The following is a 17,388-nucleotide window of genomic DNA, read 5'->3' on the forward strand; positions in this document are numbered from 1 at the left end:
ATCATTATAAAGATTTGGCTGTCCTCACCCCAGTCATGTTCATGTTGCTGCACAGGTGGGAAGAATAATGACTTCTGGAGGGAACCATAGCAGTGGTGTGACAGAATTCATCCTGGCTGGTTTCCCCAATCTCAACAGTACAAAGGCAGAACTGTTTTCTGTCTTCCTTCTCGTCTATCTGCTGACTCTTACAGGCAATGTCTTGATCATTGGGGTGATAGGAGCAGATACTCGCCTGCAGACCCCCATGTACTTCTTCCTGGGTAACCTCTCTTGCCTAGAGATCCTGCTCACTTCAGTCATCATTCCCAAGATGCTGAGTAATTTCCTCTCCCGACAACACACGATTTCCTTTGCTGCATGTATTGCGCAGTTTTACTTCTACTTCTTTCTTGGGGCTTCTGAGTTCCTACTGTTGGCTGTCATGTCTGTGGACCGCTACCTGGCCATCTGTCACCCTCTGCACTACCCCGTGCTCATGAATGGTGCTGTGTGCTTACGGATGGCCCTGGCCTGCTGGATGGGTGGGCTCTTCCCTGTGCTCGGTCCCACAGTGGCTGTGGCCTTGCTTCCTTTCTGTGAACAGGACGCTGTCGTGCAGCACTTCTTCTGTGACAGTGGCCCACTGCTGCGCCTGGCATGCACCAACACCAAGAAGCTGGAGGAAACCGACTTTGCTCTGGCTGCTCTTGTCATTATATCCTCCCTGCTGATTACTGCTGTGTCCTATGGCCACATTGTCTCGACTGTCCTGCGCATCCCCTCTGCTTCAGGCCGTCAGAAGGCCTTCTCTACCTGCACCTCCCACCTGATGGTGGTGACTCTCTTCTATGGAAGTGCCATTTTCCTCTACGTCCGTCCATCCCAGAGTGGCTCTGTGGATACTAACTGGGCGGTGACAGTGGTAACAACATTTGTGACACCTTTGCTGAATCCATTCATCTATGCCCTGCGCAATGAGCGAGTCAAGGAAGTTTTGAAGGACATGTTTAAGAAGGTGATGACAAGCTTTTGGGGGGATGTCTTCCTTGCTAAAAGTTTTGATAAGAAAATAAGAGGTGGGCCAGAGAAATAGTATAGGGGTTAAGGCATCTATCTTGCATAAGCTGACCCCAATTCAAACCATTGTACTGCATATAGTCCCCTGAATCTAGCCAAGGGTGATCCCTGAGCACAAAGCCAGGAGCTATTACTGAGTATCACCATGTTTAGTATAATGCCCTCCTTCCCCATCCCCCCCAAAAGAAGAAAATAAGTGAAGGTTGGATGGTTGAATTCTGAAACCTGTAAAAAAGTTTCAAGTCATAGTTTCTTCCTCTTCCTATTTCTTCTCCTCTTCTTTCTCCTCCTCCTCTTCCTGCTCCTCCTCCTCCTCCTCCTCCTCCTCCTCTTCTTCTTCTTCTTCTTCTTCTTCTTCTTCTTCTTCTTCTTCTTCTTCTTCTTCTTCTTCTTCTCTTTCTCTTTCTATTCCTCTTCCTCCTACTACTACTTTTGGAAGGCTTGGGGGCCATACCCTACAGTGCTCAGGAGTTACTTTTGGCTCTACATTCAGGAATTACTACTGGAGATGCTGGAGATAGAACCCAGGTTAGTCATGTGTGGGGCAAATACCCTATTCATTGTACACCAGCCCCACAAAGACTATCCTTTCTCCGAAAAAAAAAAATCATTAATTCTATCTCATATATTCTATACCATAGTTAGCACCAACCATCATTTTAGTGTAAGACCTCCAACTCATGAAGCCTTAACCTCCATAGTGGAAAAAGGCAAGCAAAGAAACATAGAGACAATTAAGAGAGATTTGTGTTCAAGGGAGAACATGGGCTTGAAGAGCAAGTCCCAAATGGTACCTGGTAACCATTTCAGATGGTCTGAAAATGAACTTAAGAAAATGTATAAATCCTTGCATTTATCTGGGGAACATAAAGTAACAAAATCGGAGACTAACATCCAAGAATAGCCGAGATAAGTACCAGGAGGTTTACTCCATAGCTTAGAGGCCAGCCGCACATGCTAGGGGAAAAGGCAGCTGAGATAGAGAAGGGAGCACCAAATAAAGGGTGTTGGGAGGATCCTCCCAGGATGGGAGATACATGCTGAAAGTAGACTATAGACCGAACATGATTGCCACTCAATGCCTCTTTTGCAAGCCACAGCACCAAAAAGGAGAGAGAGAACAAAAGGGAATACCCTGCCACAGAGGAAGGGTGGGATGGGCGGGATGGGGGGTGGGAGGGATACTGGGATCTGTGGTGGTGGAGGATGGGCACTGGTGGAGGAATGGTACTTGATCATTGTATAACTGAAACCCAAGCACAAAAATTTGTAAGTCTACAACTGTACCTCATGGTGTTTCACTAATAAAAATAGAAAGAAAGAAAGAAAAAAAGAAAGAAAGACAGAAAGAAAGAAAGAGAAAGAAAGAAAGAAAGAAAGAAAGAAAAAAGAAAATGTATAAATCCCACAGTTACATAAATTTCTTGTGTCTAAGCCGATATGTATTTGTCTGGGAAAACACTTCATAACTATTATTCAATACATAAAAGGGTCTGTGGACAGCCTTCACCAGAAGTTAAAACTTATTAAGATTCTCAGTAGTCTTCCCACAATTTAAGAAAATCAAAAATTTCAATAAGGATTCCCTTATAATAACAAAACAATAACTTCTCTGGATATTTTTGTATATGCCCCCCCTACCACCAATTTTATTTACTGTACATGGAAAAGAGAACAAATATTTTTTTTTAGTCATTTATGTATGATAATCCAGATGGCTTTGGAAAAGCAAGTCAAAGAGAAATTTTATGAATAATAGAATTGGTTTTCTAACCTGCACTTTTTTTTACATTAATATTTTATTTTATTTTTTTTAATAATTTATTTATTTATTGAATCACTGTGGGAAAAGTTACAAAGCTTTCAGGTTTAGGTCCTAGTCATGCAAATATCAAACACCTTTCCCTTTACCAATACTTATTTTTTACCACGAAGAACCCCAATAAAACCCCACCCCCAACCCCTCCCAATGCCTGCGAGGTAGATGAGTTCTAGTTGACACTTTATCTGCTTTGATTAGATTCATTGTTGCAGTAAAAGATGCACCACTATTATTTAGAGTTTACCCCCTCCCCCCACATCAGACACGCTGAGAAAGCATTGTGAAGTGATTCGCTTTCTACAGCTGGGTTCAAGAATTAAATGTTGGTTTTGGATTTCCGCTATTTTGCTAATTAACCCTGGAAGTATTTCTACTGAGAGTCAGATAATTAAGAGATTGGTTTCTGTGCTCTGGAGTCGTGGCCGTGCTGGAGAGCCACTCGTGGGGGGCAACTGGCGGCCTCGGTAGGGCGTGAAGGACGGACTGGAATGCTCCCCTTCCCATGAGGTTTTAGTCGCCCCCACACCCCCGACTCACACCTACTCTCCACAAGGCACCCATGTGGCTGCCATCTTCTTTCCAGAGAGGAGAGGGCGAATGGGGCAACACCCTTTCCCCTCCAAAACCTGCACTTTATTACAATGATAAATTAAAAACATCCTCAATCATTTTGTCATTGCACTGTGTTTAATTTACCGATCTTTTTATATTTTTTTCTTCCGGGTTTCCCCAGAGGTGGTGGGGGCCACCAGAATTATAACTTCAATATTAGGTGGGTAGGAGGGGGGCAGTATGCAGTCCAGCTCTTCGAATTTCTCCCCCATCATTTTACATTTTTATATCTATTGTCTTCAATCTTCTTTAGTTTTTACGTGTGTGTGTGTGTGTGTGTGTATGTGTGTGTGGTGTGGTGTTAGAGAACATAACACAGGTGTCACACATGCAAGAGAGCTGCCATACTGCTTCAGTGGATTTCTAATCCTTTTGTTTCCTCTAAAACTGAAACTGGGATTTTGGAGTTTTGGACAAATATTCATTTATTCAACCAAAATGTTACTGGGAATTGTAATATACTAATACATGTTAAGGTGACTTCTCGACCTAGGTACACGTAACTGTTGCTTTCAGAGATGGTCGTTCCATTGAGAGCGAATGGAAGTCAGGAACGAGACTGTTTCTCATAAACATTGTTTTTGTGAGATTCAGCTGTAATCCGACCTTTCCACACTTACAGTTGAAGTTGGTCAGCATTCGTGCCGCTTGGCTAATGTTTGGTGTTATTAGAACGATGTCATCAGCAAAGCGGAGGTGATATAGTTGCCAACCGTCTATCTTCACTCCCATTCCTTCCCATTCCAGTCATCTCATGACGTTCTCGAGGGTGGCACTGAAGAGTTTCAGTGAAATGGTATCACCCTTCCGAACCCCACTCTTGACATTGATGATCACTTCTTTATAGAATGGTGAGATCCTGGTAGTGAATCCATAATACAGCTCACAGAGGATCCTGATGTATTGAATGCCCTGATTGGCTAGGGCTTTGATGACTGCTTCCATCTAAACAGAATCAAAGGCCTTCTTTAAATCAATGAATGTTAGACAGAGTGGCATCTTGAACTCCCGAGAAACCTCAACATGCTTGGTTATCGCGTGGATATGGTCGATGGTGCTGAATCCTTTTCAGAACCTGGCTTGCTCGCATGGTTGTCCTTCATCTAGTGTTCTGCCAACCCTACTCAGGATGACTCAAGTGAACAGCTTGTAGATGATAGACAATAGGCAGATCGGGCTATAGTTGCCAATGTCGTGGTTGTCTCCCTTCTTGTACAGTAGTACAGTCCTGCTGGTTTTCCATTGGGACGGAACCTTGCATTCAGACAGGTAGCGTGTGAAGAGCCGAGCTAGTGTATTGATGAGTACTGATGGCAGGTTCTTCACCTGAGTTGCGCAGGAGGAAGAGAGTGGCTTGGAACGCCTTCAAGAGTGTCCAAGAAATAGCTAAGAGGATGAAGAACCTTCCGCTCCGGGCACATCTCTTCGATTCCACTGTTCTTCCTGCATTAACATACGCCTCAGAGACCTGGGCCCTTCAAAAACAGGGTGAGAACGCTGTTTGGGTCTCCCAAAGAGGAATCAAAGAGCTATGCTTGGAGTATCACGTTTCACTCAAATGAGAGAAAGAATCCGGAGTTCTGACCCCCATCGATGGTCAAGAATCAGGGATCCTGTCTTGTTTGCCAAGGAGTCAAAAATCAGATGGGCTGGACACGTAATGAGATTTGGAGACCACTGGACTAGAGCCATTACCGACTGGATTCCAAGGGATGTCAAAAGACCAAGTGGCCACCCACCTACCAGATGGTCAGACTTCTTCTTCAAGACCCTGAATAATCGGTTTGAGGCTCTTCATTTTCCTAGAACGAACAGACGCCATTGGGCTACACTAGCATGCAACAGGGATGAATGGAGACATTACTGGCGCCTGCTTGAGCAAATTGATGAGTAACAGGAAGTCAAGTGATCAAGTGATGTTAAGATGAACAAGAAATGATTCCAGTCCTAGAGAGTGCCAGAGATAAAGCACTTGCCTGGCATACTGCTGATCCTGGTTCTAATCCCTGTATCACAAATCATCCGCAAGCACTGACAGGAATAACTCATGAACACAATCATGTGTGGCCCAAAAACGAAAGAAAAAGAGAAAGAAAAAAATTATTTTCTTCTTTTTTTTTTTTCTGAGTAGCTATTATTAGTGGGAGTGCAGGGACGCTGGACTATCAGGGAAGTAATCTCAGGCTTCCCTCCTGGTGCTCAGAAGTTCTTTCTTCATTTCTCCTTCATTTCCTCTAGTGTTTCATGAAACCAATCCCTGACCTTGGTGGTAATCTCACTCTCTTTGATTCAGGTGACAACTGACCAGGTCCCTCCCCCAGGGTCTTCCCAATCTCCTTGAGCTTGCCTGGAATCTTTCAGCTTGTCGGGGATCCTCTCTAAGGTGCTGGAGAGCTCTGGGGCTGCCTGGGCAGGGACTGGGCCTTTGGACACCAGCAGGACCAGAGACAGGAAGATCCTCATGATGGAGAGGACAGAGCACTCTAGCATGGGTGCAGGCAGGCGGGATCTGCGATCTCAAAAAAGAAGAGGGTTTTTTTTTTTTTGGTATTTACTTATTTACTTTTACTAATTTTTTTATTTTTTAATGAATCATTGTGAGATACATTACAGATTCACAAGAAAAGTTCTTAACCTCTAGTAACTTTGATTTTAGAGGGAAAATCTAAGGAACAATAATTCAAAGAGTTGGGATCCCAAGGAAAGGTCATGAGACTTGATTTGCTTTTTTCTGTATTATTTTGTTGGAATGTTTTTCATTTCATCATCCTGTTATTCGTCGATTGTCTCGAGCAGGCCCCAGTAACGTCTCTTTCATCCTAGCCCTGAGATTATATTCAAGGCTATTTAGGAGAATGAGACCCATCATTATTACTGGTATTTGGCATATTTGGTACTCCACGGGGAGTTTGCCAGACTCTGCCCTGTGGGCAGGCTACATTCGATAGCCTGCAAGTTTGTCCAAAGTAGGAATGTTTTTCAGTGATTATTATTAAACACTTCATGTTGGAGTATATATGGAGACAATGTTTTTTAAAAAATTTAGATATCTACAGCTAATCAGTGGCTGAATAAATAGCAGTAATCCTACATAAAAAATTTAGATATCTAAAAATTTAAATTAAAAATAAAATAAAAAATTTAGAGATAAAGCACACCAACCACAAGCTATTGCTCCAAAATTGACCGACTACCCATTAGCATGAAAAGGTGCTGTAGCTTCACTCGACCCTGGAAGTAATAATGCTTTCATCTGGTTCTGTTCGTAATAATAGAATTTCTATTCTACAAGATTTCTGAGTGAGAACTCAGTGGAATGGAAGTGTGGCTGGTAACTGATAAAATGGGGAGCACAGGAGGTTGTCTCAAGAAAAAAATGCTTCTGCAGGGCCAGAGTCAGAGTAGAGCAGGTAGGGTACTTACCTTGTATGTGACCAACTTGGGTTTGATCCTTAGCATCTCATAAGGTCCCCTGAGCACTGCCAGGAGTGATTCCTGAGTGTAGAGCCAGGAGTAACTCCCAAGCATTGCTAGATGTGACCCACAAACAAATGAAGAAATGTACTTCCATCTCTGCTCAACTCACCTCAGCTGTGAACTCTGAGGGAAAATGCCTTGCCTAGCTCCTAACCTCATAAGGCACAGGCATTTGGGTCTGTCACCTTTTCCTCACAGAAAAGAATTTCAGGAGGAGGCAAAATGGTGAAGCTTTTTCTTTCTTTCTTTCTTTCTTTCTTTCTTTCTTTCTTTCTTTCTTTCTTTCTTTCTTTCTTTCCTTCTTTCCTTCTTTCCTTCTTCCTTTTTTCCTTCCTTCCTTCCTTCCTTCCTTCCTTCCTTCCTTCCTTCCTTCCTTCCTTCCTTCCTTCCTTCCTTCTTTTGTTTTGAAGCCCCAACCAGATATGCTCAGGGGTTATTATTGGCTCTGTGCTCAGGAATGATGGTACACAGGAGTCCATATGGGGACCACAGAACCAAACGTAGGTCAGTCATATGCAAGGCAAGCACCTTACCTGATGTAAGCACCTTACCCCAGTCCTTGAAACAAAGGTTGTTGTTGTTGCTGTTGTTTTTACTGAAACTTATTAGAAAGATGTGAGAGGAGAGAAAGGGAGAAGTACATGTTAGAGAGAACTTAGGCTTCTCCATAGTGATAAAAACCAAGCAAAGAAACAGACAAGTAAACAAGATTCGTGTTCAAGAGAGAACATGGGCTTGAAGAACAAGTCCCAAATGAGTTTGGGAAAGAGCTTTTATAAAGTTCTCCAAAATGAGTTTTGCCTGCGATTTGCATACATGATTATATTGCATAAAATATAATTACAGGAAAGCCTTGCACTGTTGTGGTCTTTTCATAATCCCACAGATTCTTATGTAGCTACTCCTTTACTGAGGGGTTCCACCCTTCTATTGGTGTGTCTTTGGATTTCTGCATCTGAGTGGTGCCTCAGTTTCTCCTCCCAAAGAGCTCAGGACTTGCATGTCAAAAGGATGTGGTCCTTATGCCTTTGGGCTATTTCAGTGCTATAATACCTGTTTAAGAGTGATAGTACACCTGGTACGGCAGGTAGAGTTTGCCTTGTACATGTGGCTCCCAGGTTTGATCTTGGCATCCCATATGGTCCCCCGAGCACCACCAGGAGTGATTTCTGAGTACAGAGCCAGGAATAACCCTTGAGCATTGTCAAGTGTGGCCCAATTCCTAGTATTATTGCCCCTATTACTATTTCTCAAAAGTACATTACCAGGGTCAGGTCATTACCAAGGTCAGTTTGCCTTACCTAGCTGCCTACAATAGAAGGACCAATAATTAGAGAGGGAAAAGAATCTTCAGTTGTGATTCTTGAAAGTTGTCTAGAGAGATAATGAGTATTATCTTTAAAACAACTTAAGGTGGACCTAGAGCACAGCAGGTTTGCCTTGCACGCGACCAGCCCAGGCTAGATTCCATATGGTCCCCCAAGCACCACCAGGAGTAATTCCTGAGTACAGGGCCAGGCGTAACCCCTGAGCATCGTCGGGTGTGACCCAAAAAGCAAAACAAACAAACAAACAAACAAACCCCCCCAAAACAAAAAACTACCTAAGGTGGGACTGAAGACATCTGGGTTTGATCCCCAGCACACCATTTGGTTCCCTGAACCCACCAGGAATAATTCTTGAGTGCAGAGCCAGGAGTAACACCTTAACATGGTCTGTTATTGTACAAAAACAAAACAAAAACAAACAAAAGCTACCTAAAGGGCTTAGAAAGATGCAGCAAGTAGGGTGCTAGCTTTGCAAATACTTAACCTGGGTTTGACCCCCCCAGTACCCCATATGGTCTTAATATAGTTCCCCCATGCCCCACTATGAGTGATCGTAGAGCCAGGAATAAGCCCCATAGCTAGTACTATAAGCCCAGAGCACCACTGGGTGTGTCCAAAGGAAAAAAAACTGTGATAGATACTAAAAAGTACTCAAGCACTGTCTTGGAGTCACCCACACCCCTCTACTTTGGGTGTCAAATTTTCCCTTTACTGAAAGTTATTGGCATCCCAGTTTGAGCTGCATAATTTCTCTTCCTTTAGGAAACTATCTCTCTCTGTCTCCTCTCATCTTTCCTAAATAAACCTATTTTACTTCTCAAAAAGAAAGAAAAGACAAGACGCATTTAAAAGAAGTTGAGAGAGACCAAGGATGCAGCTCAGTGGTAGAGTAAGTACTTTGCATGTGTGAGGCCCTTAGTCTAGTCCTGAAGGAGCTTGAGAAAGCCACCTCCCTTTCGAACACCTGCCTTAATCTGTGAGCACTGGAGCTTTTTATTTATTTATTTTGGTTTTGGTTTTTGGTCTACACCCTGTGATACTCAGGCTCTGCCCTTAGGAACCACTTTGGGTGGTGCCCAGTGGACCTTATGAAGTGTCAGGATTGAACCCTGGTTGGCAGTGGAGCTGCCAAACCTGGTTGGGTTTTATGGAATCCAAGCAGGTTTGATGTCGGTGGGCCCCACGGGTGACTTATGTGAAGCGGGGAGGAGAAAGACGGTCACTTTCTCCCCACCCACCTCTGCCACCCGGGACCCAGGGTTACTGGGTTCTTGTCTCACCTCGCAGAAAGGAATTTCAGGAGTAGACAAGCAGTGAAACAAATAGATTTTATTTGGAGGATTTTTGAAGAGGGAGGGGCAGAGAGAGAGAGAGAGAGAGAGAGAGAGAGAGAGAGAGAGAGAGAAAGGCATGAAAGTACACATCTCAAGAAGGGAGATGCGGGCGACACATGCGCTCGGGCACCACATGTGCTCAGCCACATTGGCGAAAGCACACATGGGCTCAGGCAGCATATGCGCGCCCTTCCGTTGTTCAAGGTGGCCTTTATAGGGTTTCTCCAGCCTGCCCTCACGTGAAGCTTCTTCCCAGGTAAAAGTCCGTTGCTAAGGATGTTACCAGGGAGGTCCAAAAAGAGGAATTTCATGGGAAGGAGGCCTATATCCTCAGGGTCTGCGGATGGTCTTATCAAGTCTTTGTTCTCTGTATCCACAGGGTGGGTTGGTCCTAGAATTCTCCTTCCATGAAACTTTGTTAATTCAAGTTCCATCACCAAGGGCCTTTTCCCTATCTACCTGCCTACATCAGGTTGGAGGCAAGGATGCTAATGCCACATTTCCCCTTGCCTTTCTGTCTTCTTCTTACTGGTCCATGGAGCCCCAGGAGTGCCGCCCACCCTCAACTCCAGTCACCAAAGCTGGTGGGTGTGTCTGGCCTGAGACTGAGTTTCTCTGTTCACTGATTTACCACAGTCAGGTTGGGACCTGCTCAGACCCATCCATCCTTCCTCATAAATGAAAGGGCTGCTTCCTTCCAAACACCCCTTTTTGTTTTAAAGCATGTGTTACGTTTTACTAAGATATAAAAGTTGTTTGCAGTTGTTTTTTTTTTTTTCAATTTAGGGGATTTGATGTTAAATGTTAAATGGCTTTAATACTTTCAGACGTCAGTGCTCTCACCTTGTAAATCAAGGATCCTGAGGTAGAACTTTGCTGAAACCTGAGATAGTCACATTTTCTTTCCCAGGCTGAAGAGAGAATGTTCCCCCCGCCCCCTTTTTTTTTGTATACTGTTGAAAGGGATTGGTTGAAGAATGAAAGCATTTGTGAGTGATTTTTTTCTAGGATTTGGGGTCCCAGAGATTCAGGCAGGTAGACAGGGAAAGGTCCTCGGCAATGAGACATAGGTCAACAAAACTTCTGGGAAGGAAAATTCTAAGGCTGTTCCACCCTATGGATACAGAAAACAAAGTCTTGATAAGACCTTCTGCAGACCCTGAGATTGGCCCCCTCATGAAGTTACTCAAAAACCCTAGGACCTCTCCCTTAATCCAATTAACTTTAGGGATTCAACCCAGAGAAGATCCAGCAGGATCAAAGGTCAAGAAAAGGAGTTTCAAAGGCCACACCCAATTCTAGCCACTTAGCAACAACCCTAGCAATGAACTCTTATCTAGGTAGAAGTCCCACCTCAGGGCAGGTTGGAAAAAACTCTATAAAAGTCACCTTGAACCGAGGAAGAGTACACTTATGCTGCTCAAGCCCATGTGCTTGTGCTGCTTATGCCCATGTGGTCAAGCACGTGTGGCGCCTGAACACATGTGTCACCTGCATCTCCTCTTTTGAGATGTGTACTTTCATGTGTTCACATCTAATGCTGGAATGTGTGTAGGGGTCTCTCTCTGCCCTTGGAGAAAACCATGTTCTCTCTTGAATGAGCCTCTCTCTCTCTCTCTCTCTCTCTCTCTCTCTCTCTCTCTCTCTCTCTCTCTCTCTCTCTCCCACACACACACACACACCTTCAAAAACCCTCCAAATAAAAACTGTTTTACTTTACTGCTTGTCTACTCCTGAAATTCGTTTCTGCATGGTGAGACAAGAACCCCAGATACCCTGGGTAAGGCCTGGGACTGGTTTCTCCTTTCCTGCAATGAGCAAATCCTCGCTCCAGCCTGAGTCTGTGGCTCCCTGAGAACTCAGGTGGTGGGAATCAACTCCCGTGCCTGGCAGACCAAGAGGACTTCAGGTGTGAGGTGTGACCTGACAGTCACCTGGTAGGGCTGACAGGTGTGGTGGGGAGGGTGGCGGGGGGGGGGGGCGGGGGGAAGGAACGGTCAGGCCCATGCGGAGCAGGGGCTCATCGCAGACTTTACCAGGCCTAGTCTTCCCAGTGGTACCCAAGTGGCAGAGGCAGAGTGGGAGAAGGTGACCGCATCCTTCTTTCCTCCTTCTCACGTGAGCGACCTGTGGGGTCCACTGACATCACCAGAACATGAAGGGCTTGAGGAGTGGGGGAGGAGCTAGGTGTTTGTATCCTAAGCTTCTTTGGGTTTCTGGGAGAAGATCCTGTCACCTGGATTTGCTAAAAAGAGCAAATTCGCTTGGGGGTCCTGCCCACTTTCCCGCTTGCAGCCTCTTTAGACCACCATACGCTCCTCCCCTAGTACTGCTGGGTTGGCCCCCGCAGTTTTTTTTTTTTTTAATTTACAATATTTTTATTGTTGTTGTTTTTTTAACACCGTGAGATAGTTACAAGCTTTCATGTTGGGTTACAGTCACACAATGATCGAACACCCATCCCTCCACCAGAGCACATTCCCCACCACCAATATCCCCAGTATACCCCCCCCCTTCCACACCCTCCCCCTGCCTCCAGACAATGTTCCCCTTACTCTCTCTCTACTTTGGGGCATTATGGTTTGCAATACAGATAATGAGAGGTTATCATGTTTGGTTCTTTATCCACTTTCAGCACACATCTCCCATCTTGACCAATTCCTCCAACCCTCATTTTCTTGGTGATTCTTGTTCTATTCCAGCTGCCTTCTCCTCCCCACCCGACCCCCAACACACACACACACACTCATGAGGCAGGCTTCCAACTATAGAGCAATCTTCCTGGCCCATGTATCTACTGTCCTTAGGTGTCAGTCTCAAGTTGTTATTTTATACTCTACAAATGAGTGAAGTCCTTCTAATATCTGTTCCTCTCTTTAACAAAATTCTTAAACTTCTATTTTCATGCCAGATAGAAGTAAATCTGTTTATGTCCTTAAGGAAGGATTATATTCTTATTCCCTAATACCCTTTTTTCCTGTTGGCGTTTACCCTTGAATCTTTGGGAGAGAAGCTATCAATCCAGAAAAGGAAATTTAGGTAGAATTCCAAGGACCCCAGGGGACAAGCTGTAGGGTGGAGCATTTAGAGCTGCTGGCTTTCTGGAGCAACACAATGGCACTCAAACTTCTCCCTGCATTGCCTTCAGGTCTTGTCCTAAAGCTGTTGCTTCAACTAAAACCAGCAGGTTGACAATTGCATTTGTCGCTCTCTTCAGGCTGGATATGTTATATTCTTTAGGTTTGGCAAACAAAAATGCTATAATAGAATGGGTTTCTCTCCTGCAGATCTTTTCTGCTGAACACAGACTCAGTCTAAAATTCTGTCGGTTTTCGAGGCACTTCATATTTGGGCATTTCATTCAATCCATCAAGGAATCCTGAAGTACACTTATGACCACATAGCAATGACCTTCATGATCGCTTATTTTTGGAGATGATTTAAGTCCAATTAAGTCTGCTTAATGGGCCTGTAGGTCCTTCAGCTGGAAGATGAAGTTTTTGTGCAGGACCAGAGGCAGTGAAAAGGGCATGCTATATGAATACTGAGCTTCCAGTATTTACTATATGCTTAACAACTGGTCTGGCATGGATATGAAAAAAGACACCCGTTATATCACAAGTGTGCCCCAGTATTCTTTGTACTGACTTTTTAGAATATCTTTGCTGGAGTTAGAGCTATCGAGGATTCTATTGTGGTTCTTAGATGTTTACACTATATTTCTAAGAGGTCGCTGAAGCAAATTAATTGTTTGTATATGGAGCACTTTTAAAATTCCTATATAAACTGTATCGTATCGTAAAATGAACACAAAATTTCAAAACAAGTTTACAATTTCCAATAGCTTTCATCATCTTTGGGTAAACACAATGGTGATAATTTACTAGTGGTAGATCTGATGGTAGGAAATTCCTTTAATGAATTAAAAGGAATGAATTAAATGAATTAAAATGTATTCTTTGAAAACAGATGAGTCCATCATTCTTTAAGGAAAGAATATGAGTGAAATTAATTTTATAGCAAGAATAGAGGCTTCGATCATTGTATGACTGAAACGCAAGCACGAAAGTTTCTAAGCCTGTAACTATAACCTCACAGTGATTCACTAATAAAAAATTTTTTTAAAAAATGAAGAGGCTTAACTAATACAATAATTTTCTAAGGGAGATTGTTTTGAAAATAATATTAAACAACTTACAGAAGAGCAGTTTAATTTTATGTGATTGTGAACAAGAAGCCTTTGGAATGTGTGTTTCATTTACTTGAACATCCCTGAAATAAATGCAGCAATGTTGGCTTTAATTCTCAAATCATTAATTCCATCTTTTTCTTTTGAGGGTAACAGGTGATCTGGGATTGGATTGGGGTTCAGAGGCAGGAGAAAACAAATGCCTTAATTCTTGCTTGTACTTTCAGGATTTTTGATTTGTTTGGGGTCACACCCAGTGGTGCTCAGGGAATACTCCTGGTTCTTTGCTCAGGGATCATTTGTGTCCAGGCTTGGTGACTCCCATGTAGTGCCAGGGATCCGACCCAGGTTGACAGTGTGCAAGACATCTTGCTTGTACTTACCCCCCAAACGGTCTTATCTAAAAGGAAAGACATTAACAATATTTTATTTTTCTGAGATATGTGCTGTTGTAATCTATTCTTCTGTAACTGAGTTATTTTTCGCCACTTGGAGTTTTTTCGTGGTTTTGGTTTTTGTTTTGCTCCTAGTTGTGTTAGTTGCTATAGTTTCAAACTGATCCTTTCCTTTCTATTTTTCCTCCCCTCAAAAGGAAGTTTAGATATTTGTGTCCTGGATTCAGAAAGAACGAAACCATGAGAGAAATTCTGCTTAACCATTCCTTCCCCCTCCTCCCACCCCGCCCCGATTTATTTTATTTTACTGCTGTTCTAACAGAAGGGGCTACATCATAATCTCCCGTTCTCTTTATACGTGGCTGTTATTCCTCAGGAGGGTCTCCTGTGCACCCAACATCTTGATTCTTTCATCTACACTCTGTCGGACACTAGAGCCAGAGTAGGTACTTTTTCAGCGAATCGCAAAGATGTCCGGGACTAGGAGAGTCTGCAGCGGTTTAGCTCAAAGCACTGGGTTCCAAGGTTCCAAGGTTCCAAGAGAAAAAAAATGTAATTTTGTAGCAGAGCGCTAGAATTCGGGCTTCCATATGATACGTTTACTGTATACATCTATAAAGTGAGACGTGGAGAAGACAGCGCTAAGTTGGGGCTCCATAGCTCAGGGGTTAGAGCACTGGTCTTGTAAACCAGGGGTCGCGAGTTCAAATCTCGCTGGAGCCTGCGCTGCGATTTTTTTTTTTCTGCGGCTCTCGCAAGCAGATCTCTCTACCTGCAGGGAAGACTTTGAGACCTTGAGACCGCCTGCATTTATTTTCCTTTCAGGGAAGACAATGAGACCCCGTGTTTCCCGGCTGCTTCCCGTGTCTGGAGACAGTGTAAGGAACTAATAAATGACTTGCCTCGTGAGGCTGGTGCTAGCTGGTTAAACAAACTGCCTCCTGCCAATAGGAAGCATTCAGGCATATTCCTGCAAGTGTTTAAAGATGTGAATGAGCCTTGGGATATAATTAAAAGTGCTATACATGACTTGGCTCGTTGGTCTAGGGGTATGATTCTCGCTTAGGGTGCGAGAGGTCCCGGGTTCAAATCCCGGACGAGCCCTAGTTTTAAACCCCAAAAGCCTCCTCTATTGATGAAGTCTTTGGAACCCTGAAGTCTGTGGAAGGCGGTTGGGGGTTGCAGGTCATTTTTTTTCGCCTCTTGTGTAAGGTAGAAATAGCATATTTACCTTCCTTTCCTAATTCCAGTTCAGTTAACTAAAAATGGTGCATGGAAAACTGCTTTAAAAATTTTAAGTTTTTTTTTTTTTTAAAAAAAAAACCACTAAATTTAAGGACCTGTTTTCTCTCCTGGAAAGGAAAAAAAAAGCTGATTTATACTAATACAATGATCTTTATTTATGTATGTTATTTTTTGGTTTTGGGGTCATCCCAGCAGTGCTCAAGGGTTTACTCAGGGGGGATTTTAGGGAATGGGATGCCAGGGATTGAACCCCAGTTTACCACGTGCAAAGCAAGCTGTCTACTCACTGTCCTATCTCTCCAACCTTACAATGATCATTTTGGCAGTGATATATGCTAGTGATTAAGAGTTCTTGCATGGTTTATGGTTATTCCTCTCTCCTTCCCTCCCTTACTTCCTTCTGGCTCCACCTGAGTTCACATTGTTCCTCCAAATACATGGAGACTGTTTATCCTCCTCTCTTATTCCTTCTGTGCAGAAATGCCACCTCTTTTTTGGATTATGTAACATATATTCAAAATAACCCCAGCTGTCACTATTCTCCATATTGTTACTCCCCCCCCCCCCACCCGCCACACAAGAAAAGTAAACTGGTTGCTACTCAACATTGTCTACATTAATTTTGCTACTTTTCTGATCACTGTCTCCCTCCCCACATCTTACTAGAATACGAACTTCCAAAATCAAAGGTTTTATACAGCACCTTGCTGCCACCCATTAGCATTGAGTTGTATAGAACATGTTGTAAGTAATGATTGGATATTGCCACTTCTGCTGGTGTGCAGAAACACCTGTTAAACAGTATTTATTTCTGGCTTTTCAGATGGAGATTGAATTTGTCTCAAAGGAATCAAGCCATGGCTGTGAGATTTCATTCCTAACAAAAAGCCCAAATGGACTTCATGTCTCCATATTATCCCCAGTTCAGGCTTCTCTTCCATAGAAACTATTGAACTGTGTGTTACTGTAATTTTTTAGAATTACACATAGCTGCATACATTGACATAGACTATTGACACATGCGCTGCTTCCCCCCCTTTTAAACCTTAGTCCTCTGCAGACAATGTCTGATCCTTGATTGCCTCGTATCTAGGGATTTCAGCCAGGAAGGGAGAGGAGAAAAGAGTAGGGGGATCCCTGGTGCGATTCCGTCCTACGCGGGGCGCTCCTACCCTGCAATGGGGCGTGTCCTCTCTCGCCTTCTCCGCCACCTAAGAGTGTGCCACCGTTCCATGGAAGATTCGATGGACATGGACATGAGCCTTGAGAACGGTCAGCTTGGGGGCTGGTGCAAAGGATGAGTTGCACATTGTTGAAGCAGAAGCCGTGAATTATGAAGGCCGTCCGATTAAAGTGACACTGGTAACTTTGAAAATGTCCGTGCAGACAAAGGTTTCCCTGGGGGGCTTTGAGATCACACCCCTAGTAGTTCTGCGGTTGAAGTGAGGTTCCGGGCCTGTGCATATCTCTGGGCAGCACTTTGTCAAGGAAGACTCAGAGTCAAAAGATGAGGAGGAGGATGATGTGCAGTTCTTGAGCATATCTGGAAAATGTTCTGCTCCTGGGACGGGCAACAAGGTTCCACAGAAAGAAAAAAAGTAAAGCTTGATGCAGATAAGGATGAAGATGATGACAATGATAATGACAACAATGATGATGATGGTGATGATGACTTTGATGATGAGGAAGCAGAAGAAAAAGCTCCAGTAAAGAAATCTATATGAGATACTACAACAAAAAATGCACAAAAGTCAAACCAGAATGGAAGAGACTCAAAACCATCAACACTCAAATCGAGAATCTTTCAAAAAAACAGGAGAAAACTCCTAAAACACTGAAAGGACTCAGTTCCATAAAAGACATTAAGGCAAAAATGCAGGCAAATATAGAAAAAGGTGATTCTCATCCCAAAGTGGAAGCCAAGTTC

General features: G+C 43.5%; 1 protein-coding gene, 2 non-coding genes and 1 pseudogene across 3 annotated transcripts; all 4 read left to right on the forward strand.

The window, feature by feature from the left end:
• Window positions 1–67: 67 nt before the first annotated feature.
• On the forward strand, window positions 68–1,075 carry LOC130041688 (olfactory receptor 6S1). Its single transcript, XM_056133935.1, has one exon. The coding sequence runs from the start codon at window positions 68–70 to the stop codon at window positions 1,073–1,075; it is 1,008 nt and encodes a 335-aa protein (XP_055989910.1).
• Window positions 1,076–1,822: 747 nt separating this feature from the next.
• Window positions 1,823–17,388, forward strand: part of LOC130041690 (nucleophosmin-like) — a 15,983-nt pseudogene continuing 417 nt past the window's right edge.
• TRNAT-UGU (transfer RNA threonine (anticodon UGU)) lies at window positions 14,867–14,939 on the forward strand. The gene has a single exon. It is a non-coding gene; the product is annotated as a tRNA-Thr (tRNA).
• On the forward strand, window positions 15,249–15,320 carry TRNAP-AGG (transfer RNA proline (anticodon AGG)). The gene has a single exon. It is a non-coding gene; the product is annotated as a tRNA-Pro (tRNA).

Source organism: Sorex fumeus, unplaced genomic scaffold (assembly GCF_029834395.1).
Source record: "Sorex fumeus unplaced genomic scaffold, SorFum_2.1 ptg000098l, whole genome shotgun sequence".
NCBI classification, from domain to species: Eukaryota; Metazoa; Chordata; class Mammalia; order Eulipotyphla; family Soricidae; genus Sorex; species Sorex fumeus.